Source organism: Tachyglossus aculeatus, chromosome 17 (assembly GCF_015852505.1).
Source record: "Tachyglossus aculeatus isolate mTacAcu1 chromosome 17, mTacAcu1.pri, whole genome shotgun sequence".
Lineage (NCBI taxonomy): Eukaryota > Metazoa > Chordata > Mammalia > Monotremata > Tachyglossidae > Tachyglossus > Tachyglossus aculeatus.
Genome location: NC_052082.1, coordinates 56,488,282 through 56,514,764, shown reverse-complemented (window position 1 = coordinate 56,514,764; position 26,483 = coordinate 56,488,282). Strand labels below are relative to the sequence as shown.

Below are 26,483 nucleotides of genomic sequence, written 5' to 3'. Positions count from 1 at the left end.
CGGCCTGGGGGTGGGGGGGACGCGGCACCAGGGGACCGGTGGAAACGGTCGGGGGGGGACGGGATCTTGACCGGTGGAGGGTCCCGGGCCATCCCCCACATCCCTGTCGACGCGGGCCGATTCCGGGCCTCCACAGGCCGGGTGCCAACTGGCCCTCCCACCCCCAAAAGACCCGGTGGACAAACCAGAAACGGGGGTCGCCCGGCTTCTTCAGGGGGAGTTTATTTTGTCCTGGGACGAGCCCCCGGGTGGGCCACAGAGCCCCGTCCTTGTAGAAAACAGCTTCAATTCATGGCAGGAGCGGGCTCTCGTCCGTCTCAAAAAAACTCCCAACCCATCCAGGTGGGAACGGGTCCCTCCCCAACCCCGCTGCCCCCTCCCCCGGGGTGAGGTGCAGACCACCGGCCCCCCCGGGGGCGGTCAGAGCCGGACGGGACCCCGGCCTCAGCGGGGGGCCACCAGCCTGCGCTGGCGGACGCAGGCCCAGATCCACTCGGGAGAGACGCGCCGGGCCCCGGGGCTCCCGTCCCCGGCGCCCACCGCGTGCGTGGCCGACGCCGCGTCCGCCTCCCGGACCAGGTCCCCGTCGTAGGCCACGAAGTAGCGCCGGAGCCGTCCGAAGTCCGGGGTGGACAGGGGCAAGTAGAGCCGGACCCCCGTGAAGATGTCCAGTAACGTCTGCGGACGCACAGAGAGGAGCGGGAGGCCCCATTCCCGTCATTTCCCGGGGGGCTCTCCCCCAGGTTCGGGCAGGGCCGCGCCTCCCTCTCCACCCCAGCCACCTCCGCGGACCACCCGGAGGCCCCACACCCCCGGGACCGAGTCGGGCGGGGGTCTCGGAAAGCCGACGCCGGGATCCCACCCCCTCCAGGTTGATTTTTCTGGGCGGGGAAAGCGAGGGAGACCGAGGGCGCTCGGCTTGGTGGCGGAGATGCTGCCTTGGGCCGCTCTGGGGAGGGTCCCCGTCTCCCCGTCGCCTCAGCAGGTGGGTGGGCTAGCACGCGGCTAGGGAGGTGCCGCCCTCCCCACTCCCACCCGGTCGATGCCCGGTGAGGCGAGTTGGACTTGGTAGCATCCTCCTCCTCCGGACCGCGAGGCCCGGCCCAGAACCTCAGAGCCACGTGCCGGCCGGGTCGGGGCGAGAGCCGCCACCGCTCCCGGGGGGGTTCTGGCTGCTTCCAGACTGCCCCGCCGCCCCCCATGAGGAACCACTATTTGCCGTTGGCCCCCCACCTCTCTGGGCAGGGCCCATTTAACGGCCGCCTGGCTGTCCTCCATCATCATCATCATCATCAATCGTATTTATTGAGCGATTACTGTGTGCAGAGCACTGTACTAACCGCTTGGGAAGTACAAGTTGGCAACATTTAGGGACAGTCCCTACCCAACAGTGGGCTCACATCCATCCGCCCCCCAACCCCGGGCCGCCTTCCTCTCCGCTCGCAGACCCAGGAACCCGACACCCAGAAATGAGGCGGGGGCGAGCCGCCCGCGGGACCCTTACCTCGACCCCACCTTCCTCGTCCTCGGGGGCTTTTCGCTTCTCCCCTCGCGGTTCCGGCGCCGCCTTGGCGGAGGATTTCACGGCGGCGCCTGGGGGGAAGGGGCACGGGCTCGAGGTGGCCTAGTGCCCGGGTCTCCCCCCCAAGATGTCATCCCACAGAACAAGTCTGGCCACAGCCCCCCCCATCCCGCCTTGGGTGGTCCCAAGGCGATAGGCGCCGTCCTCACCCTCTCTGCTCCGGGCGGGGCCCGGTCTCCTGGCAGTTTTCTGGGTCCGGACGGGGGGCTCGCCAGCCGCCGTCTCGGCGGCCCGGGGGGGCGGGGAGGGTCCCGAATCCCCCTCCCCGCCGCTGCCCGAGCCGCCGTCCTCCGGGGCCGTTACGGTGAAGTCGGCCTTCTCCTTGGAGAGCTGGTACAGCTCCTGGTGCCCAAGGAGAGACCCCCCGGCCCCGTGAGGTGGGCTTCCCTTCCCCGTTCCCACCCGAGACCCGGGGCCGGGACGTCCTCCCCCTCGGGGCGCGGGGGCCCGGCGGGCACCTTGAGTTGCTGGAGGTTGGTGGCCGACTCCCAATCCTTGTCGTCGCGGATGCGGGTGCAGCGCGGGAAGCGGATGGAGATGCCGTCGGCCGTGTGGGCTTCCGACCTGGAGAACTCGGCGCCGGTGATCTCCCACACGGGTGCTTTCTGCGGGCGCAGGCGGGCGCTGGGGATGAGGGTCTCCCCTCGCCCGGCCCCCCACCGGGAGGAGGAGGGCAGGGAGACCCGAGAGCCGCCCCGAGAGCGGCGGGTACCTTGGGATCGGGAACGATGAAGTCGGGGTAGTAGATCTTGTTGATCTTCAGCCAGGCGGGGATCTTAGCGGGGTCCTGGCAAGCCAGAGCACGGCAGCCCGTGAGGCGGGGCTCGGATGACGGGTCGGCTCGTCACCTCACGGGGGTGGTCACCGTCTACAGGTGACCGGGCAGGGGGACGGCCCTGGCCTGGCGTCGGACGGGGCGCTTCCCGGTCCCTCAGGCCGACCCCCGTTATCTTAATAATAATAATAATGGCATTTATTAAGCGCTTACTACGTGCACAGCGCCGGTCTAAGCGCTGGGGAGGTTACAAAGCGATCAGGTTGTCCCACAGGGGGGCTCACGATCTTAATCCCCATTTTCCAGATGAGGGAACTGAGGCCCAGGGAAGTGAGGTGACTTGCCCCAAGTCACCCAGCTAAGTGGGGAGTCGGGATTGGAACCCACGACCTCCGACTCCAAAGCCCGGGCTCTTTCCACTGAGCCCCGCTGCTTCTCTGGGGTCAGAGCGTAGCCGTTCGGGGTCCCGCGGACCTCCGCAGGCGGAGGACTCGGGCCAGGGAGAGGGGGCGGGAGGAGCAGCGGTCACGGACTAGTCTACGCTGGGGTTGGGGGGGACCCCGCCGGGCCCCTCACCTTGCTGATCTTGACCACGTCCAGCTCCGTCTGGAGGCGGGCGAGGGTGGCGTCGTCGTGGCCCCCGGCGCACTTGGTGACCGTGCACCATCGCTGGGCCTGGGGGTCGTAGCAGCCCATGAGGAAGATGGACATCATGCCGCCTGGACGGGCACAGGGAGGGAACGGGGGGGGTCGGGATCGCCTCGGGAAGGAAACAAGCAGCCCACGTTCCCCCGGGGAGAGTCTGCCCCGGCCCACCGACCTTTATTGCCCTGGCCGTAGAAGGCGCCGAGGACCACCAGGTCGGCCGTGTCGGCCATGGCGCCCTGGTTCAGATAGTCCTTCTTCACTTTCAGCCAGTGCCGCTTTCCGGGCTCGTACGTGCTCTGGGAGCGGGAGGGCGGGCGTTAGCGGGCCCCCGCGCCCCCCTCGTGAGGAGGACGGAGGGGTCTCGCGGCCGCCCACCCGCCTCGGTCGCTCCGGCAGCCCCCTCACCTTGACGTCCTTGAGCACGAGCCCCTCCAGCCCCTCCCGGATGACTCTGTTGATCATGTCGGCCAGGTCCGACGCTCTCTGGACGAGGGCAGACGGGCCGGAGGTGGGCTCCCCATCCCGGGCCGGCCCCCCAAGGACGCCCACGCCCCTCGCCGCCCGCGGGGTCCCGTGGGGCCGGGCGCGCCCCCGCCCCGGCTCACCGTGACGTGCTTCATTTCCGAGAAGAGGATGCGGTTGGGGATCTCCACCATGTTGTCTTGGAGGAATCTCCGCCGCTCTCGCAGGGGTCTGTGGGGAGAGGAGGCTGGGGACGGCCGCCCCCGGCTCGTCCCTCGGCCCGGGCGGGTCCCCGTCCCCCTTCCCCGGGTCGCCCGGGCGGTGGGCAGGTGGCGGAGCGAGGACACGGGGGCCGGAGTCCCGGGATGCGCCGCGGGCCCCTGGTGCCGCCCTCCCTAGAGGCTCCCTCACGCCCCGGTCAACCGTTCACGGGAAATGCCCGGTTTTGGGGGGGGCGGGACGGACGGACCCCCGTGCGATCCCACCTGTCCATCAAGCTGACGTCATTGAAGTAGATGCAGTCAAACACAAACAGGCACACTTTGGCGTCCTGGAAGGCGGCTTTCTGGAAGGCAATCGGGCCCGGGACGAGGCGGCGGGCCTGCCGCCTCGACAACCGACCCCAAATCCGCCCCCGCCCCCCGGACGGGCCTCACCTTGTGCACCCCGAGGGTGCCGAAGGGCAGGGGCTTGCCCGTGTTGGTGTCGATGAGCAGGACTTCGGCATCGAGGATCATGCTTTGGCCCCCGGGGAAGGCCTGGGGGATGTAGTCCTTGAAGTGGGCCACCTGCGACGGGAACAGCCCTGAGCACCCGGGAGCCGCGGGAGGCTCGGACAGAGCGAGGCGGGCCGGGGGGACCCATCATCATCATCATCAGTCGTCATCAATCGTATTTACTGAGCGCTTACTATGTGCAGAGCACTGGACTAAGCGCTTGGGAAGTACAAATTGGCAACATATACAGTCCCTACCCAACAGCGGGCTCACAGTCTAAAAGGGGAAGACGGAGAACAAAACCAAACATACTAACAACATAAAATAAATAGCATAGATATGTACAAGTTAAATAGAGTAATAAATATGTACAAACATATATACAGGAAGGGAAGGAGGTAAGAAGGGGGGGATGGAGAGGGGGACGAGGGGGAGAGGAAGGAAGGGGCTCAGTCTGGGAAGGCCTCCTGGAGGAATAGACTCTCCCCCAGCCGATAGAGTCGGGGCGGGGGGAAAGGGATGAATCGGAAAGGTTGGAGGGGAGTAACTGGAGAAGGGCTAGGCTCAGGGGAGCAATCAAGCGCTTAGTACAGTGCTCTGCACACAGTAAGCGCTCGATAAATACGATTGAATGAATCAGGACAAGGGGGAATCGGGGAGAGGGGCAGCGATTTGGGCTGGGAAGAGCAACTGTGCCCAGTGGAGACAAGAGTGGGGCCCGGTAGTATAACAACAATGATAATAATGGTATTCGTTAAGCGCTTATCGTGTGCCAGGCGCCGTTCTAAGCCCTGGGGGAGATGATAATAATAATAATGATAGCATTTATTAGGCGCTCACTATGTGCAAAGCGCTGGGGAGGTTCCAAGGTGATCAGGTTGTCCCACGTGGGGCTCAGTCTTCATCCCCATTTTGCAGATGAGGTGACTGAGGCCCAGAGAAGTGACTTGCCCAAAGTCACCCAGCTGGCAAGTGACGGAGCCGGGATTTGAACCCACGACCTCTGACTCCAAAGCCCGGGCTCTTTCCACTGAGCCACGCGGCTTCTCTATACAAGATAATCGGGTTGGACACCGTTCCTGTCCCACACGGGGCTCGCAGTCTCCCCATTTTCCCGACGAGGGAACTGAGGTACGGAGAAGTGAAGTGACTCGCCCGAGGGCAGACGGGTGGTGGGGCCAGGATGAGAAGCCATGACCGTGCTCTATGTGACCAGGCCACGGAGGAGGGAGCAGAAGCGAGGGGCACGTCGGAAGCGGGAGGAGAGGCCAGGGAGGGAAATGAAGCGCTTAGTACAGTGCTCTGCACACAGGAAGCGCTCCATAAATACGATTGATTGATTGACTGATTGAAGGGCGCTGAGCGGAGGGCGAGGCGAGAGGCTGACGGGAATCGGGGCGGCAACGGGTGACTGAGGCCCAGAGAAGTGAAGTGACTTGCCCAAAGTCACCCAGCTGGCAAGGGACGGAGCCGGGATTTGAACCCAGGACCTCTGACTCCAAAGCCCGGGCTCTTTCCACTGAGCCACGCTGCTTCTCTATACAAGGTACAAGGGCCACGGGGGAGCAAGCGGGGCCGGGATGAAGGGGATTGGGAAGGATTGAGGAGAGCGAGCAGGGCGGGGAATTGAACTGTCTCCCACCACCTAACTGTGGGAGCCTTCAGGGCTCTTTATGATCCCCAAATCTCCATCTCCAAGGCGTTGCCGACTTGTACTTCCCAAGCGCTTAGTACAGTGCTCCGCACACAGTAAGCGCTCAATAAAGACAATTGATTGATCTCCAGCCCGGATCTCTCTCCCTCTCTGCAGTCTCACATCTCCACCTGGATGTCCTCCCGTCACCTCAAACTTAGGGATAAGACGGAGCTCCTCGTCTTCCCACCCGAACCCCGTCGTCCCGCTGGCTTTCCCGTCGCTGTAGACGGTGCCATTCCTCCATTCCCGTTTCCTGAGCGCTTTCTGCGGGCAAAATGCACTGTACTAAACACTTGGGAGATCACAATATAACAATGAACAGGCACATTCCCTGCCCACAGTGGGCTCACAGTCTAGAGGGGAGACAGGCATGTCCTCATCTGTCATTTATTTCTATTAATAAGTGCTGTGGGGTTGGGGGGGAGCAAATGGAGCACGTCAGGGTGACGAAGAAGGGAGTGGGAAAAGAGGAAAGGGGGGAGGCCTAGTCTGGGACGGCTCCTTGGAGGAGGCGTGCCTTTGAGCGCTTAGTGCAGTGCTCTGCACATAGTAAGCGCTCAATAAATACGATTGATGATGATGATGACTTTCAATTTGAGAAGCAGCCTCAGTGGAAAGAGCCCGGGCTTTGGAGTCAGAGGTCACGGGTTCAAATCCCGGCTCCGCCGATTAGCTGTGTGACTTTGGACAAGTCACTTTTAACTTCTCTGTGCCTCAGTTACCTCATCTGTAAAAAGGGGATTAAGACGGTAAGCCCCACGGGCGGGCGACCCGATCACCTTGTAACCTCCCCAGCGCTTAGAACAGTGCTTTGCACATAGTAAGTGCTTAATAAATGCCATCATCATCATTATTATTATTATTTCAAGAGGGGGAGAGTAACTGTCTGTAGGGTTGGAGGAGGGAGGGCATTCAAGGCCAGAGGCGGGACGTGGGCGAGAGGTCGCCGGTGAGATGGACTCGACTGAGGTGCGGCGAGAAGGTCAGAATTAGGGGAACGAAGCGTGCGGGCCGGGTTGGAGTAGGAGAGTAACGAGGTGAGGTCGGAGGGGGTGAGGTGGTGGACTGCTTTAAAGCCAACAGGGAGGAGTTTTTGTCTGATAAGGAGGTTGAGTTTTTTGAGGCCCGAGGAGACGCGTCCTGAATGTTTTTTGTAGAAAAATGATCCGGGCAGCAGCGTGAAGCCTGGACTAGAGTGAGACCAGAGGCTGGGAGGTCAGCAAGGAGGCTGACGCAGTGACCCAGGCGGGAGAGGATGAGTGATCGTATTAACGCGGTAGCAGTTTGGATGGAGAGGAAAGGGCGGATTTTAGCGATGCTGTCAAGGTGGGACCGACAGGATTGAGTGCTGGATTCAATACGTGGGTTGAACGAGGGAGAGGAGTCTAGGATAATGCCAAGGTTACGGGCTTGTGAGACGGGAAGGCTGGGGGTGCCGCCTACAGTGATGGGAAAGTCACGGGGGGGCGGACGGGGTTTGGGTGGGAAGATAAGGAGTTCTGTTTTGGACATGTCTGAGGTGACGGGAGGATATCCAAGTAGAGATCTCCTGAAGGCAGACGCGAGACTGCGGAGGGGGTGAGGGATCAGGGCTGGAGGGGGAGAATTGGGAATTGGGAGTTGAAGCCGTGGGAGCGAATAAGTCCTCCAAGGGAGTGGGTGGAGATGGAGAATAGAGGGGGACCAGGAATGGAGCCTTGAGGGACCCCTCCAGTTAGGGGGTGGGAGGCAAAGGAGGAGCCAGCGGAGACTGAGAGTGTGCAGCCAGAGAGATGAGAGGAGAACCAGGAGAGGACGGGGTCTGTGAAGCCGAGGTTGGATAACGTTTCCAGGAGAAGGGGGTGGGCCACAGTGTCCAAAGCAGCTGAGAGGTCAAGGAGGATCAGGATGGAGTAGAGGCCGTTGGATCTGGCAAGCAGATCACGGGGGACCGTTGAGAGGGCGGCTTTTGTGCAGCGAAGGGGAGGGGAGCCAGATTGGGGGGGGTCAAGGAGAGAAATTCCTCTCCAACTGAGACGGCAGGTGTAGACAACTTGGTCAAAGAGTTTGGACGGCAACGGTAGGAGGGAGATGGGCCAATAGCCAGAAGGAGCCTTGGGGTCAAGGGAGGGTATTTTTAGGATGGGGAGACAAGGAAGCCGTGGGGAAGAAGTCATTGGAGAGCGAACGGTTGAAGATGGCTGTCAGGGAGGGGGGAGAGAGTTTTGATAAGGTGCGAAGGACTGGGGTCCGCCGCGCAGGTGGAGGGATTAGCTTTTGTGAGGAGGCAGATCTCCTCCACAGACACTGCTGGGAAGGATGGCAGAGTTGAAGAGGGGGCGGAGGAGATTTTCGGGAGCTCGCGCTTGACAATGTCACTTTATCGAGACAATCTGGTGGCCAGGTGACTGGGGGAGGCGGCGGGGGACAGGGAGCCCGAGGCCAGAGTTAAATGTGTGGAACAACTGGCGAGGCAGATGGACACAGCGTGTCAGTAAGGGCGGAGACTTAATCCTTCCCATCTCACCAGCCCGTAACCTTGGCATCGCCCTTGACTTCTCTCTCTCGGTTCAACCCACGCCCTCGAGCCGTCACCAAACGCGGTCAGTTCCACCTTCGCAGCGTCGCTAACACCAGCCCCTTTCTCTCCACCCAGACTGCCGCCCCGCTCACACAAGCACTTACACTAATCAAGGCGGGACAGGAGGTCCTTGCTGACCTCCCCGCCTCCCGTCGGTCTCCGCTCTGCGGACCGCATCCTTTTCCTACGGAAACATTCAGACCGTGTCTCCCCGCTCCTCGAGGGAGCCCGGCGGTTGCCCAGCCGCCTCCGCATTGCCGTTGGCTTCGAGGCACTCGGTCACCTCGCCCCCTCCTACCTCGCCTCGCTGCTCTTCTGCTCCAACCCTGCCCGCACGCTTCGTTCCTCTTAATGCCAACCTCCTCGCCGTACCTCAATCCCGTCCATCTCGCCCGCATCCTGCCCCTGGCCCGGTACGCCCTCCCTCCTCATATCGGACAATTATTTTTCTTCCCCTCTCTGAATTTAGTGACGGCTTCTAAGAAGCCTTCCTCTTCTCCCCCTCCCTTCTGCGTCGCCCCGACTTGTTCCCTTCATTCATCCCCCCCTCCCAACCGGATCTGTCCTTTACTTCTATTCGCGTCCGCCTCCACGAGCTCGTTGTGGGCAGGGAATGCGCCCATTTACTGTTCTGTTGTGCTCTCCCAAGTGCTTAGCACAGCGGTCTGCCCACAGTAAGCGCTCGATAAGTAACACTGAATAAACGAATGGGCACGGGAGAGCGAATGGGGCCGGGACAAGCTGGGTGAGGAGGATTAAGGCCCGCCGGTGGGGAAGCGAGCAGGATGGGGGAGATGAGTGGGGGCCGGGAAGGGAGCAGGAATAAGGGGATTCAAAGGAGCGGGGATGACACTGGTCTTCTCACCCTGGCGTCTCTCGGGCACGGGAGGAGGCAGCGACGTTAAACTCCTCACTCTCGTCCCCTTGCCCCCTCCTACGTCACCTCCTTTCTGTCCTTCTCCATCGCAGCCCGCGCCCTCCGCTCACCTCCTCACTGTACCTCGTCCTCGCCCGTCCCGCCGTCGACCCCCGGCCCACGTCCTCCCCGGCCCGGAATGCCCCCAATCCCTCCGCACATCCGCCAAGCTCGCTCTCTTCCCCCCTTCAAAGCCCTACTGAGAGCTCACCTCCTCCAGGAGGCCTTCCCACACTGAGCCCCCTTTTTCCTCTCCTCCCCACCCCTCGCGCCTTACCTCCTTCCCCTCCCCACAGCCCCTGGATATATATTTCTACAGATTTACCACTCCATTTTCCCTGTACATATTTCCTATTCTATGTATTTTGTTAACGAGGTGCATCTAGCTTTAACTCTATTTGTTCTGACGACTGGACACCCGTCCACATGTTTGGTCTCGTGGTCTGTCTCCCCCTTCTAGACTGTGAGCCCGCTGTCGGGCAGGGGCCGCCTCTAGACGTTGGTGATTTGGGCTTCCCAAGCGCTCTGCACGCGCTAAGCGCTCAATCAACACGACTGAACGAAGGAATGAGCCGAGAGAGAGTGTCCCGATCCCGATCGGGGGGAGGCCGCGGAAGCGGGAAGGGGCGGAGGGGAGCGGGAGGGACCCGGGGCGGCTCTCACCTTGTGAGGGAGGACGGGCTTGAGGCTGCGGCTGAAGTAGCTGAAGCGGTCGCCGCTCTTGTGCACCTGGACGCGCTCGCCATCGTATTTGATCTCCGAGTACATGCCGTTGGGGCACTTCTTCATGGCGTACTCGATGGACTTGCAAGCCTCGGCCTGGTGGGTTGGGGGGGGACCGATCGGGTCGGCGGAGGGGCCCTTCCCGCCGCCCCCCGCCCCGGGAGCCCGCGGCTCACCAGCATGGGCTGCACGGGGGTGAGGAGCGAGGCCTGCACGCTGAGGGTCCGCCGGAGGCCCGGCCCCTTCTCGGCCTCCTGTTGGTTGTGCAGGACGCGCTCCACCACGTCGCGGAGGTCGCGGGACGCCTTGAAGGCCTCGTAGGCGTTGGGGTCCAGGGCGTCCAGCCTGCCGGGGGCCGCGGTCTCTCAGCTCCCTCCCGCCCGGCGGGAAGGCCAACGGACCGCCCAAGGGGTGGGGGAAGCGCCCGAGCCGCCGCGTAACCGGCCGTGCCCGCCGTCACTTCGTCCTCACCGTAACGAGGCGGCCGGCCGCGTGACCCGAGGCGAGAGCCAACCTCCTCATCATCAATCGTATTTATTGAGCGCTCACTATGTGCAGAGCACTGTACTAAGCGCTTGGGAAGGACAAATTGGCAACATACAGAGACAGTCCCTACCCGACAGTGGGCTCACAGTCGAAGTTCTGTCTTGGACCTCATCGACGAAGGGACGCGGGTAAGGCCTTCTAGAGTGTGAGCCCACTGTCGGGTAGGGACCGTCTCTATATGTTGCCAACTTGGACTTCCCAAGCGCTTAGTACAGTGCTCTGCACACAGTAAGTGCTCAATAAATACGATTGAATGAATGAATGAATGAGGCCCAGCCTCAGCCACTGAGGCCCTAGAGAAGCAGCGTGGCTCAGTGGAAAGAGGCCGGGCTTTGGAGTCAGAGGTCATGGGTTCAAATCCCGGCTCCGCCGATTGCCGGCTGTGTGACTCTGGGCAAGTCACTAATTTCTCTGTGCCTCAGTTACCTCATCTGTAAAACGGGGATTAAGACTGGGAGCCCCCCGTGGGACAACCCGATCACCTTGCAACCTCCCCAGCGCTTAGAACAGTGCTTTGCACATTATAAGCGCTTAATAATGCCATCACTAATTAATGAGTGGACCGTGGCGACCGCCCTCGCCGGGTGTGGGGGCGGCGCAGGGGGCTCCCCGACGTCCTCGGCCACCCGCGACGCCACTTACACGTGCTTCGCCCCCGAGTTCATCTTCAGGTCGTGTTTGATGAGCCGCACGATGCATTTGAGGTCGTTGGCCGTGCACCTGGCGGGACGGGGAGGGAGCGAGGGTCAGCCCGCTCCCCCCGGCCCCCGGCCGGCTCCGCCGTGGGGCCCCGGCCGGTTCCCACCTGGAGGCGAGGTCCCTCAGCAGGGTCTGCTGGTCATCCTCCTTGGTCAGCCTGGACAGCTGCTGCAGCCCCGCGTCCACCTCCTGCAGCGTCAGGAGGCTCTTGGCCGCCGGCGGGAAGGCGCGGCTCTGCTCGAAGAAGATGCGCACCGTCTCCGAGACGTCTCCCTGCCGGCCACACGCGGACCCGGCCGTCAGGGCGGGGGCCGGACGCCCGCGGGGCCGCTCCGGCCCCCTCTCTCTCGCGCTCGGGGATGAGTCCACTTTTCGCCTCCTCCCCCAAAGAGGGCCAGAGAGCCGAGGGGAATCGTCTCCGTCCAGTCCCCTCGCTGGGGGAACGGGGCTCCGGGGCGGGATTCTTGGAGCACCGACCTGCTCCAGGTCGCGCAGCATGTCCTCCTGGCTGCACTGGAAAATGCGGCTGAACAGCTTCACGATCTGCTTGTCGTTCAGGTTGTAAACGCTCTTGATGACGCCCGGCAGTAAGAGCTTCACCGTCAGGTACATGTCGCCGTGGAATCCGTCTGCGGGAGGGGAGGGGGGGGGACCCGTCAGGCGACCCCGGGTCCTTTGTTTTACTTGTACCTATCTATTCTATTTTATTAGTATGCTTGGTTTTGTTCCCTGTCTCCCCCTTTTAGACTGTGAGCCCACTGGTGGGTAGGGACCGTCTCTATATGTTGCCAACTTGGACTTCCCAAGCGCTTAGTACAGTGCTCTGCACACAGTAAGCGCTCAATAAATACGATTGATTGATTGCTCCCTCATCCTTTCAATCGTACGCTCTGCACAAAGCAGGGGCTTGGGAGAGGCCGGTGCGACGATAAGCAGCCGCATTCCCTGCCCTCCGCGAGCTTGCGGTCTTAAGGGAGGGAAACGGACATGATACAAATCAATAAATGACCGATGCGTGCGCGGGGGCTGTGGGGCTGGGAGGGGGGAAGAACAAAGGGGGGAAGTCGGGGCGACAAATCAATAAAACAAATAAACAATGTAAATAAAGAAATCAGGCCCCTGGGCCTGGAATGCCCTCCCTCTGCCCATCCGCCAAGCTCGCTCTCTTCCTCCCTTCAAGGCCCTGCTGAGAGCTCACCTCCTCCAGGAGGCCTTCCCACACTGAGCCCCTTCCTTCCTCTCCCCCTCATCCCCCTCTCCATCCCCCCCATCTTACCTCCTTCCCTTCCCCACAGCACCTGTATATATGTATGTACATATTTATTACTCTATTTATTTGTTTTACTTGTACATATCTATTCTATTGATTTTATTTTGCTAGTATGTTTGGTTTTGTTCTCTGTCTCCCCCTTTTAGACTGTGAGCCCGCTATTGGGTAGGGACTGTCTCTAGATGTTGCCAATTTGTACTTCCCAAGCGCTTAGTCCAGTGCTCTGCACATAGTAAGCGCTCAATAAATACGATTGATGATGATGATGATGATATCTATTCTATTTATTTTATTTTTCTACTATGTTTGGTTTTGTTCTCTGTCTCCCCCTTTTAGACTGTGAGCCCGCTATTGGGTAGGGACTGTCTCTATATGTTGCCAATTTGTACTTCCCAAGCGCTTAGTACAGTGCTCTGCACATAGTAAGCACTCAATAAATACGATTGATGATGATGAGGAGGAATAAATGACCGATACGTACACGGGTGCTGTGGGGCTGGGAGGGGGGAAGAACAAAGGGAGGAAGTCGGGGCGACGCAGAGGGAGCGGAAGAAATGGAGGCTTAGGGTGGAAGAAATGGAAGAGATGGGCCCTCAATAAGGCTTTGAAGTCGGGGAGAGTCATCGTCTGTCGGATTTGAGGAGGGAGGGCGGTCCGGGCCGGAGACGGGACTTGGGCGAGGGGTCGGCGGTGAGATGGATGAGATCCAGGCCCAGGGAGAGGGTTAGCGTTAGAAGACGAGAGAGTGGCGAGGTGAAGTAAGAGGGGGCAAGGTCCCGGACTGCTTTAAGGCCAACGGTGACGAGTTTTTGTTCGCTGCGGAGGTGTGTGGGCAACCACTGGAGTTTTGGGAAGAGCGGTGTGACACGTCCTGAACGTTTCTGAAGGAAAACGATCCGGGCAGCGGGAGTGAAGCCTGGACTGGAGTGGGGCGAGACAGGAGGCGGGGAGGTCAGCCAGGAGGCTGATGCAGTGGCCTCCATGCATGAGCGATTGCAAGTCACTTCTCTGTGCCTCAGTTCCCTCATCTGGAAAATGGGGTTTAAGACTGTGAGCCCCGTGTGGGACAACCTGCTTACCTTGTATCCCCCCCCCAGCGCTTAGAATAGTGCTTAGCACATAGTAAGCACTTAACAAATGCCATCATTATTATTATTATTATTATTACCATGTTAACACACTTTGGCCTAGAAACTAGTCTTCTAGACTGTGAGCCCACTGTTGGGTAGGGACTGTCTCTATATGTTGCCAGCTTGTACTTCCCAAGCGCTTAGTACAGTGCTCTGCACACAGTAAGCGCTCAATAAATACGACTGATTGGAGAGGAAAGGGCGGAGCGGTTTTAATCGATGCTGTGAAGGTGGGACCGATAGGACTGAGTGGTGGATTCAATACGTGGGTTGAACGAGAGAGAGGAGTCCAGGATAATGCCAAGATTACGGGCTTGTGAGACGGGAAGGTTGGTGGTGCCGTCTACAGTGATGGGAAAGTCACGGGGGGGGGACAGGGTTGGGCTGGAAAGATAAGGAGCTCTGTTTTGGACACGTTAAGCTCGAGGTGACGGGAGGACATAGTAAGCGCTCAATAAATACGATTGATGATGAAGTAGAGATGTCTTGAAGGCAGGAGGAAATGTGCGGCTGCAAAGGGCGAGAGCGAGCAGGGCTGGAGAGGGAGATTTGGGGATCACCCGCAGACAGGTGGGAGCGAATGAGTTCTCCAAGGGAGTGAGTGTCGAGGGAGAATAGAAGGGGACCCAGAACTGAACCTTGAGGGACCCCCACAACAGTTAGGGGGTGGGAGGCAGAGGAGGAGCCCGCGAAGGAGACGGGGCGGCCTGAAAGTTAGGAAGAGAACCAGGAAAGGACAAACTCGGTGAAGCCGAGGTTGGATAATGTTGTCAGGAGAAGGGGGCGGGCCACGGTGTCGAAAGTCGCCGAGAGGTCGAGGAGGATCAGGATGGATTTGGCAAGAAGGAGATCACTGGTGACGTTGGAGAGGGCGGTTTCTGTGGAGCGATTTTAGGGGAGCTCACGCCTGGTGGTGTCAATTTTCTTAATAAAATAGGGGGTTGGGTGACTGGGCGGGTGGACCAGGGCCCTGAGGAGGGACAACTGGTGAGGGCGATGGGCACGGGGGCCAGTAAGGATGGAGAAATAGTTTTGCCGGGCAGCACGTAAGGATGAACTGGAAGCGGACAAAGTCGGCCTGATGTTTAGATCTCCGCCGGCGGCAGCACCCCGTGGGTCGGTGGTACGGGATCCACGGAGGGAGAGGGGAGCGAGGGAGGTGAGTTCGGCAGAGAGGGTGGTGTCGAGGACGGCCGTTTGGTCATCGAGGGTGGGTAGTTTGGGTACGGAGGCTAAGTGGGGCGTGATGGGTTGAGAAAACTGGAGGGGGTCCGGGGATCGGAGGTCTCCGGGGGGGAACGGTAGAGATTTACGGGGAGGAGGTGTGGGGGACAGGAGGCGAGTGAGGAGGCTGTGGTCAGAGAGGGGGATTTCAGAGTTGGGGAGGGCAGAGGCCGCGCAGCGGTTAGGGACGAGAGCGTTTCCGAGCCGGCGAGGTTCTCTGCCCGGTGGCACCGTTTGGCAGCCGGGCCCCCCCCCCCCCCCCCAGCCCCGCCAAGAGTCTGGCCTGACCCCGTCGGTGACGGCCGGCTTTGGGGGAGGCCGTGGGGGCCCCGGGCCCGGCGGCTCACCTCCGCCCGCCCCCTTCTGCAGGAACTGCTGGATGATCTGCGTCTTGGCGTTGTAGCTGGGCTTGTCGGCCACCATGGCGCACAGCTTGCGGAACTCGCGCAGCAGGCAGTCCTTGTGGGTGGCGTCGCAGCGCTGGGCCGACAGGCCGGGGGCATCCGAGCCGGCCGGGCCGGCGGGCGCCGGGCCGGGCTTGGCTGGCCGAGGGGCCGCAGAGAGACACACAGAGAGAGAGAGACAGAAAGACAGCGGTCACGGGACCCCCACCGAGTCACCAGCGGCGCCCGCCCGGCTTCATCATCGTCATCATCATCATCAATCGTATTTATTGAGCGCTTACTGTGTGCAGAGCACTGGACTAAGCGCTTGGGAAGTACAAATTGGCAACAGAAAGAGACAGTCCCTACCCAACAGTGGGCTCACAGTCTAAAACACAGTCATACCCTCCCAGCGTGGCGTAGGGACTAGAGACCGGGCCTGGGCCTCAGGCGGTCATGGGTTCTAATCCCGGCTCTGCCACCCGTCTGCTGGGTGACCTTGGGCAAGTCATTCATTCACTCATTCAATCGTACGTACTGAGCGCTTACTGTGTGTATATATGTTTGTACATATTTATTACTCTATTTATTTATTTATTTTACTTGTACATATCTATCCTATTTATTTTATTTTGTTAGTATGTTTGGTTTTGTTCTCTGTCTCCCCCTTCTAGACTGTGAGCCCGCTGTTGAGTAGGGACCGTCTCTAGATGTTGCCAATTTGTACTTCCCAAGCGCTCAGTACAGTGCTCTGCACATAGTAAGCGCTCAATAAATACGATTGATGATGATGATGAGGATGTGTGCAGAGCACTGGACTAATAATAATAATGGCATTTATTAAGTGCTTACTATGTGCAAAGCACCGCTCTAAGCGCCGGGGAGGTTACAAGGTGATCGGGTTGTCCCACGTGGGGCTCACAGTCCTAATCCCCATTTGACAGATGAGGGAACTGAGGCACAGAGAAGTGAATCAATCAATCAATCGTATTTATTGAGCACTTACGGTGTGCAGAGCACTGTACTAAGCGCTCAATCAATCGTATTTATTGAGCGCTTACGGTGTGCAGAGCACTGTACTAAGCGCTTGGGAAGTACGAGTGGCAACATATAGAGACGGTCCCTACCCAACAGTGGGCTCACAGTCTAAAAGGGGGAGACGGAGAACAAAACCAAACCTACTAACAAAATAAAATAAATAGAATAGATATGTACAAGTAAAATAAATAAATAAATAGAGTAATCATCATCATCATCATCATCAATCGTATTTATTGAGCGCTTACTATGTGCAGAGCACTGTACTAAGCGCTTGGGAAGTACAAATTGGCAACATCTAGAGACAGTCCCTACCCAACAGTGGGCTCACAGTCTAAAAAGGGGAGACAGAGAACAAAACCAAACATACTAACAAAATAAAATAAATAGAATAGATATGTACAGTATGTACAAACATGTATACATATATACAGGTATATATACATATATACAGGTGAAGTGAAGTGACTTGCCCAAAGTCACCCAGCTGACAAGTGGCAGAGCCGGGATTTGAACCCATGACCTCTGACTCCAAAGCCCGGGCTCTTGCCACTGAGCCACGCTGGCTTCTCTAAGCACTTGGGAAGTCCGAGTTGGCAACATCTAGAGACGGTCCCTACCCGACAACGGGCTCACAGTCTAGAAGCGAGAGACAGACAACAAAACAAAACACGTGGACGGGTGTCAAGTCGTCAGAATAAATAGAAATAAAGCTAGATGTGCATCGCCACTTGTCAGCTGGGTGACTTTGGGCAAGTCACTTCACTTCTCTGGGCCTCGGTTCCCTCATCTGCAAATGGGGATCGGCAAAATGTGAGCCCCACGTGGGACAGGGAATGGAGCAGCGCGACACTCTGCCAACTGTCAGCTGTGTGACTTTGGGCAAGTCACTTCACATCTCCGGGCCTCAGTTCCCTCGTCTGTAAAATGGGGATGAAGACTGTGAGCCCCCCGTGGGACAACCTGATCACCTTGTAACCTCCCCAGCGCCTAGAACAGTGCTTTGCACATAGTAAGCGCTTAACAAATGCCATCATTAGTATTATTATTATCCAACCGGACTTGCTTGGATCCACCCCAGCGCTTACTATAATGCCTGGCATGTAATAATAATAATGTTCATATTTGTTAAGCGCTTACTATGTGCCAAGCACTGAGGTACATACAAGGTAATCAGATTGTCCCACGTGGGGTTCTCAGTCTTCATCCCCATTTTACAGATGAGGTCACTAAGGCCCAGAGAATAATAATAATAATTGCAGTATTTGTTAAGCGCTTTCTATTTGCCAAGCACTGTTCTAAGTGCTGAGGTAGATACAAGGTAATCAGGTTGTCCCACAGGGGGCTCACAGTCTTCACCCCCATTTTACAGATGAGGGAACTGAGGCATGGAGAATTTAAGTGACTTGCCCGAAGTCATCCAGCTGACAAGTGGCGGAGCCAGGATTAGAACCCACGACCTCTGACTCCCAAGCCCGGGCTCTTATAATAATAATAATGGCATTTACTCAGCGCTTACTATGTGCAAAGCACTGTTCTAAGCACTGGGGAGGATACAAGGTGATCAGGTTGTCCCACAGGGGGGCTCACAGTCTTAATCCCCATTTGACAGATGAGGTGACTGAGGCCCAGAGAAGTGCCTTGCCCAAAGCCCCACAGCTGACGGTTGGCAGAGCCAGGATTTGAACCCTCTGACTCCGAAGCCTGGGCTCTTCCCACTGAACCACACTGCTTCTCCTGTATATATGTATGTACACATTTATTACTCTATTTATTTATTTATTTTACTTGTACCTATCTATTCTATTTATTTTATTTTGTTAGTACGTTTGGTTTTAGACTTTTAGACTGTGAGCCCACTGTTGGGTAGGGACTGTCTCTCTACGTCGCCAACTTGGACTTCCCAAGCGCTTAGTCCAGTGCTCTGCACATAGTAAGCGCTCAATAAATACAATTGATGATGATGATGATGGTTTTGTCTCCCCCTTCTAGACTGCGAGCCCACTGTTGGGTAGGGACCGTCTCTCTACGCTGCCAACTTGGACTTCCCAAGCGCTTAGTCCAGTGCACACAGGAAGCGCTCAACAAATACGACTGATTGATTCTCCTGCCACTGAGCCCCGCCGCTTACCGTAGCGAGCGCTTAACAGATGCCATCCTAGTTAGGCCCTCTGTGCCTCAGTGACCTCACCTGTGAAACGGGGATGAAGACCGTGAACCCCCCGGGGGACAACCTTGCAACCTCCCCAGCGCTTTGCACATAGTAAGAGCTTAATAAATGCCATTATTATTATTGGGCCCACGATCCCGCAGCCTCACCTGTAAAGCCGGAGAACTTGCGGGGGTTGCTGTTGGTCACGGGGGCGACTCCCTTCTGCGGGGACACCACCCCGCCGGAGGCCGTCAGCTTGGCCTGGACCGTGGCCGCCTTCTTTTTGGGGGTGCCCGCGACCTTGGAGGCGAGACCTGGGGGGGCGGAGAGAGACCGTGGGCGGCGGGGGCCCTCCCCTCGCCCTTGGGCCGCCCCGGGGGTCCCCGGGTGGTCCCCCCCACCTGCGACCAGCCGCTGGATGTGCTCCCTCTCGGGCCCGCGCAGCTCCTCCCAGCCCTCCAGCTCCGTCAGGTCCTCGATCTTCTTGGTGGCGGCCCGGGCGCGCTCCAGCTTCTCGAAGACGCACCCGACGTGGTACCACTCCTTCATGTCCCCGCCCGACTCGGAGAAGGGGTTGGGCACCACCTTGCCGATGCGGCAGGCGCCCTTGGCGATCTTGTCCTTGCACTTCTTGCAGCCGGCCGTGCCCCGCTTGGCGTAGTCCACGCAGTAGCGCTGCTCCGCCATGGCGCCGGGGCTGCCGCGGGCCGTCGGCCGGACGACGAGGAGGAGGAGGGCCGGGAACGCCCGTCGCATGCAGCTGGGAGAAGCGGGGAGAGACGCGGGGCGGAGGGGCGGAGGTTTAGACTGCGAGCCTTCAAGGCCCTGCTGAGAGCTCACCTCCTCCAGGAGGCCTTCCCACACTGAGCCCCTTCCTTCCTCTCCCCCTCGTCCCCCTCTCCATCCCCCCCATCTTGCCTCCTTCCCTTCCCCACAGCACCTGGATATATGGGTAGATGTTTGCACATATTTTTTTACTCTATTTATTTTGCCCTGCTGAAAGCTCACCTCCTCCAGGAGGCCTTCCCACACTGAGCCCCTTCCTTCCTCTCCCCCCTCGTCCCCCTCTCCATCCCCCCCATCTTACCTCCTTCCCTTCCCCACAGCACCTGGATATATGGATATATGTTTGCACATATTTTTTTACTCTATTTATTATGCCCTGCTGAGAGCTCACCTCCTCCAGGAGGCCTTCCCACACTGAGCCCCTTCCTCCCTCTCCCCCTCATCCCCCTCTCCATCCCCCCCATCTTACCTCCTTCCCTTCCCCACAGCACCTGGATATATGTATATATGCTTGCACATATTTTTTTACTCTACTTATTTGTACATATCTATTCTATTTATTTTATTTTGTTAGTACGTTTGGTTTTGTTCTCTGTCTCCCCCTTTGAGACTGTGAGCCCACTGTTGGGCAGGGACTGTCTCTCGATGTTGCCAAGTTGTACTTCCCAAGCGCTCAGTACAGTGCTCTGCACATAGTAAGCACTCAATAAATACGATTGATGATGATGATGATGATGATGAGCCCACTGTTGGGTAGGGACTGTCTCTAGATGTTGCCAAGTTGTACTTCCCAAGCGCTCAGTACGGTGCTCTGCACATAGTAAGCGCTCAATAAATACGATTGATGATGATGATGATGATGATGAGCCCACTGTTGGGTAGGGACTGTCTCTATATGTTGCCAAGCTGTACTTCCCAAGCGCTCAGTACAGTGCTCTGCACATAGTAAGCGCTCAATAAATACGATTGATGATAAGGGCCCTCGCCCCGACAGGAGGGTCCCACGGGGGTCCGCCCGCAGGGACGCCGGCGATGCCCCCGGGCAGCTCCCAGGCCGACGACGTGGGAGGTGCCCCGGATGCCAACTCACCACCCTGCCCTGCCCACGCAGGGGGGGGATCCCCACGAACGGAGGGATAATAATAATAATAATAATAATGGTATTTGTTAAGCGCTTACTATGTGCCAAGCACTGTTCTAAGCGCTGGGAGGCTACAAGGTGATCAGGTTGTCCCACGGGGGGCTCGCAATCTTAATCCCCATTTTCCAGATGAGGGGACTGAGGCCCAGAGAAGTGAAGTGACTTGCCCAAGTGGCGGAGCCAGGATTTGAACCCATGACCTCTGACTCCAAAGCCCATACACTTTCCACTGAGCCACACTGCTTCTCTAAGCAGAGAAGCAGCAGGGCTCCCCCTTCTAGGCTGTGAGCCCACTGTCGGGTAGGGACCGGCTCTAGGTGTTGCCAACTTGTACTTCCCAAGCGCTTAGTACAGTGCTCTGCACACAGGAAGCGCTCAATAAATACGACTGACCGACTGAATGAATGACTGGAAAGAGCCCGGGCCCGGAAGCCGAGGTCGTGGGTTCTAATCCCACCTCCGCCACGACGCTGCTGTGTGACCTGTCTGGGCCTCACTTACCTTCTCCTTATTATTTAACTTCTCTGGGCCTCGGTTGCCTCATCTGTCAAATGGGGATGAAGCCTGTGAGCCCCACGGGGGACAACCCGATCTCCTTGTATCTACCCTAGTGCTTAGAACAGTGCTCGGCACATAGTAAGCGCTTAATAAATGCCATCGTCATTATTATTATTATCACCTTGCATCTCCCCCAGGGCTTAGAACAGTGCTTGGCACATAGTAAGCGCTCAATCAATATGAATGAATGAATGGAAAGAGCCCGGGCCCGGGAGCCAAGGTCGTGGGTTCTAATCCCACCTCCGCCACGACGCTGCTGTGTGACCTGTCTGGGCCTCACTTACCTTCTCCTTATTACTTAACTTCTCTGGGCCTCGGTTGTCTCATCTGTCAAATGGGGATGAAGCCTGTGAGCCCCACGGGGGACAACCCGATCTCCTTGTATCTACCCTAGTGCTTAGAACAGTGCTTGGCACATAGTAAGCGCTTAATACATGCCATCGTCATTATTATTATTATCACCTTGTATCTCCCCCAGGGCTTAGAACAGTGCTTGGCACATAGTATGCGCTCAATCAATACGAATGAATGAATGGAAAGAGCCCGGGCTCGGGAGCCGAGGTCTTGGGTTCTAATCCCACCTCCGCCACGACTCTGCTGTGTGACCTGTCTGGGCCTCACTTACCTTCTCCTTATTACTTAACTTCTCTGGGCCTCGGTTGCCTCATCTGTCAAATGGGGATGAAGCCTGTGAGCCCCACGGGGGACAACCTCATCTCCTTGTATCTACCCTAGTACTTAGAACAGTGCTCGGCATATAGTAAGCACTTAATAAATGCCATCATCACTATTATTATTAATCACCTTGTATCTCCCCCAGGGCTTAGAACAGTGCTTGGCACATAGTAAGCTCTCAATCAATACGAATGAATGAATGGAAAGAGCCCGGGCCCGGGAGCCGAGGTCGTGGGTTCTAATCCCACCTCCGCCACGACGCTGCTGTGTGACCTGTCTGGGCCTCACTTACCTTCTCCTTATTACTTAACTTCTCTGGGCCTCGGTTGCCTCATCTGTCAAATGGGGATGAAGCCTGTGAGCCCCACGGGGGACAACCTCATCTCCTTGTATCTACCCTAGTACTTAGAACAGTGCTCGGCACATAGTAAGCGCTTAATAAATGCCATCATCATTATTATCATTATCATCACCTTGTATCTCCTCCAGGGCTTAGAACAGTGCTTGGCACATAGTAAGCGCTTAACAAATGCCATTATCATTATTCTCTAGGCCTCAGTGACCTCATCTGGAAAACGGGGATGGAGACTGTGAGCCCCCCGTGGGACAACCTGATCACCTTGTACCCTCCCCGGCGCTTAGAACAGTGCTTGGCACATATTAAGCGCTTAATAAATGCCATCATCATCATCCCTAAAATGGGGACGAAGACTGTGACCCCCACGTGGGATAACCCAATTACCTTGTATCCACCCCAGTGCTTAGAACAGTGCTTGGCACATAGTAAGCGCTTAACAAATACCCTCGTTACCATTATTATACAACCCCCTCCTAATAATAATAATGATGATGATGACGGGATTGGTTTAGCGCTAAGTGCCAGGCACTGTACTAAGCGCTGGGGTGGATACAACCAAATGGACTTATGGTGGGGGGGTTGGAGAGGGGGATGCAAAATCAGAGCAAAGTGGGGGCGGGGAGCCCGCTACATAATAATAATAATAATAATGACAGCATTTATTAAGCGCTTACTATGTGCAAAGCACTGTTCTAAGCGCTGGGGAGATTACAAGGTGATCAGGTTGTCCCACAGGGGGCTCACAGTCTTCATCCCCATTTTCCAGATGAGGTCACTGAGACACAGAGAAGTGAAGTGACCTGCCCAAAGTCACCCAGCTGACAATTGACGGAGCCGGGATTTGAACCCATGACCTCTGACTCCAATGAGCCACACTACTGCAACCCGGGAGAAGCTGCAGGTCACGGGTTCAAATCCCGGCTGCGTCACTTGTCCCCTGTGTGACTCTGGGCAAGCCCCTTCACTTCTCTGGGCCTCACTTCCCTCATCGGTAGAATGGGGATGAAGACTGTGAGCCCCCCGTGGGACACCCTGATCACCTCGTATCCCCCCCAATGCTTAGATCAGTGCTTGGCACATAGTAAGCGCCAAACAAATACCATCGTTACTATTATTATTGAAGAGCGCTTAGTCCAGTGCCCGGCGCCACAGTAAGCGCTTCCCAGTGCCTCCATGTTGAGAGAAGCGGCGTGGCTCCGCGGAAAGATCACGGGCTTGGGAATCAGAGGTCCTGGGTTCTAATCCCGCCTCCGCCAATCGTCAGCTGTGTGACCTTGGGCAAATCACTTCGCTTCCCTGGGCCTCCATTCCCTCGTCTGTAAAATGGGGATGAAGACTGGGAGCCCCCCCCCCACCGTGGGACAACCTGAGCACCCTGGATCATCATCATCATCACCAATCGTATTTATTGGGCGCTTACTGTGTGCCGAGCACTGTACTGACCCCCCCCAGCGCTTAGCACAGAGTAAGCGCTTAACAAATGCCACCATTATGATGACGATTATTGTCAGCTGGGTGACTTGGGGCGAGTCCCTTCGCTGGGCCTCAGTGCCCTCATCCGTGAAATGGAGGATGAAGACTGGGAGCCCCACGTGGGACAACCTGATCACCTCGGATCCCCCCGGGGCGTCTAGCACAGTGCTTGGCACATGGTTTGAGCGCTTAACAAAGGCCATCAATCTGATTGTTAGTAACCAGGAAACCTGGAGGGCCGCCGGGGCTTCCCCTCCCCTCCCTCTCACTTCCTCCTACGCTTTCGAGAGAACAGGGGAGGGGAGGGTCATTCAGGCATGCCATCCTACTTATTGAGCGCCTACTGTGTGCCCAGCACTGGACTAAACGCTGGGAAAGTCCAATTGGGCAACAGATAATAAGAATGATGGCATTTATTAGGCGCTTATTATGTGCCAAGCGCTGCTCTAAGCGCTGGGGGGATATACAAGGTGATCAGGTTGTCCCACGGTGGGCTCACAGGCTTCACCCCCATTTTCCAGATGAGGGAACTGAGGCCCACAGAATAATAATAATAAGGATGGCATTTGTTAAGCGCTTACTATGTGCAAAGCGATGGGGGGGGATACAAGGTGATGAGGTGGTCCCACGTGGGGCTCACAATCTTCACCCCCATTTTCCAGATGAGGTCACCGAGGCCCAGAGAAGTTAAGATAGGTCATTCAGGCATGCCATCCTACTTACTGGGCGCTTACTATGTGCCCAGCACTGGACTAAACGCTGGGAAAGTCCAATTGGGCAACAGATAATCACGAGGGCATTTATTAAGCGCTTATTATGTGCAAAGCGCTGTTCTAAGCGCTGAGGGGGGGTACAAGGTGATGAGGTTGTCCCACATGGGGCTCACAGGCTTCATCCCCATTTTACGGATGAGGGAACTGAGGCCCAGAGAATAATAATAATAATAAGGATGGCATTTATTAAGCGGTTACTATGTGCAAAGCACTGTTCTAAGCTCTGGGGGGGATACAAGGTGATCAGGGTGTCCCACGGGGGGCTCACAGGCTTCATCCCCACTTTACAGATGAGGGAACTGAGGCCCAGAAAGTAATAATAATAATGATAAGGATGGCATTTATTAAGCGCTATGTGCAAAGCACTGTTCTAAGCGGTGGGGGGATACAAGGTGCTGAGGTTGTCCCACGGGGGGCTCACAGGCTTCACCCCCATGTTCCAGATGAGGGAACTGAGGCCCAGAGAACAATAATAATAGTAATGATGGCATTTATTAAGCGCTTACTATGTGCAAGGCACTGTTCTAAGCGCTGGAGGGATACAAGGTGGTCAGGCTATCCTACGGGGGTCTCACAGGCTTCATCCCCATTTTACAGATGAGGGAACTGAGGCCCAGAGGATAATAATAATAATAAGGATGGCATTTATTAAGCGCTTACTATGTGCAAAGCACTGTTCTATGCGCTGGGGGGATACAAGGTGATCAGGGTGTCCCACGTGGGGCTCACAGTCTTAATCCCCGTTTTACAGATGAGGGAACTGAGGCCCAGAGAATAACAATAATAATAAAGATGGCATTTATTATGCGCTTACTATGTGCAAAGCACTGTTCTAAGCGGTGGGGGGATACAAGGTGCTGAGGTTGTCCCACGTGGGGCTCACAGGCTTCATCCCCATTTTACAGATGAGGGAACTGAGGCCCAGAGAACAATAATAATAATAATGATGGCATTTATTAAGCGCTTACTATGTGCAAGGCACTGTTCTAAGCGCTGGGGGGATGCAAGGTGATCAGGGTATACCACGTGGGGCTCACAGTCTTCATCCCCATTTTCCAGATGAGGGAACTGAGGCCCAGAGAACAATAATAATAATAATGATGGCATTTATTAAGCGCTTACTATGTGTAAGGCACTGTTCTATGCGCTGGGGGGCTAAAAGGTGATCAAGGTGTCCCACGTGGGCTCACAGGCTTCATCCCCATTTTACAGATGAGGGAACTGAGGCCCAGAGAATAACAACAATAATAAAGATGGCATTTATTAAGCACTGTTCTAAGCGCTGGGGGGATACAAGGTGCTGAGGTTGTCCCACGTGGGGCTCACAGTCTTCATCCCCATTTTCCAGATGAGGTCACTGAGGCCCAGAGAAGTGAAGATAGGGACAGGCGCTGCCCAACAACGGGCTGGCGGGCCTCTGGGCCGGACCCCCGGGACCCCTCCCTTTCCCCAACAATAGAGAAGCCTCGTGGCTCAGTGGCAAGAGCCCGGGCTTCGGAGTCAGAGGCCGTGGGTTCGAATCCCGCCTCCGCCAATGGTCAGCTGGGTGACTTTGGGCGAGCCGCTACACTTCTCTGGGCCTCAGTGACCTCATCTGGAAGATGGGGATGAAGACTGGGAGCCCCACGTGGGACAACCTCATCACCTTGTATCTGCCCCAGCGCTTAGAACAGTGCTCTGCACAGAGTAAGCGCTTAAATAAAGGAGAAGCAGCGTGGCTCAGTGGAAAGAGCCCGGGCTTTGGAGTCGGAGGTCATGGGTTCAAATCCCAGCTCCGCCACTTGTCAGCTGGGTGACTGGGTCACTTAACTTCTCTGGGCCTCAGTTCCCTCATCTGGAAAATGGGGATGAAGACTGGGAGCCCCACGTGGGACAACCTGATCACTTTGTAACCTCCCCAGCGCTTAGCACAGTGCTCTGCACATAGTAAGCGCTTAATAAATGCCATTAGAAAAAACATAAATAGATGCCATCATTATATTAGTTATAACAATAACAACAACAACAATAACAACAAAAGCCCCGTTGTCAGGGGCAACCCCCCAGCTTGGGGGGGGGGGCAGGAGGACCACCCTTCCCCCACCCATCCCGCCCACCTTGTCCGGGGTCCTGGGGGGGTCCCGGGGTCACCGGGGGGTCACCGGGGGGTCGTGACCTCTGCAGGCCGCGCGTCGACGGGCCCCACCGCACGCGCCTCCG

The 26,483-nt window shown here is 57.2% G+C and overlaps 1 protein-coding gene across 1 annotated transcript; it reads right to left on the bottom strand.

Moving 5' to 3' along the window:
- Positions 1-204: 204 nt before the first annotated feature.
- On the bottom strand, positions 205-26,483 carry LIG3 (DNA ligase 3). The gene is made up of 20 exons (XM_038759667.1): positions 26,381-26,483; positions 18,922-19,280; positions 18,688-18,834; positions 15,295-15,489; positions 11,801-11,952; positions 11,430-11,596; positions 11,267-11,344; positions 10,255-10,423; positions 10,019-10,174; positions 4,124-4,255; positions 3,953-4,032; positions 3,611-3,698; positions 3,411-3,488; positions 3,178-3,301; positions 2,934-3,076; positions 2,295-2,369; positions 2,041-2,187; positions 1,732-1,924; positions 1,505-1,593; positions 205-678 (listed from the first exon to the last, which is right to left on the bottom strand). The coding sequence occupies exons 2-20, from the start codon at positions 19,274-19,276 to the stop codon at positions 445-447; spliced, it is 2,802 nt and encodes a 933-aa protein (XP_038615595.1). The 5' UTR covers positions 19,277-19,280; positions 26,381-26,483; the 3' UTR covers positions 205-444.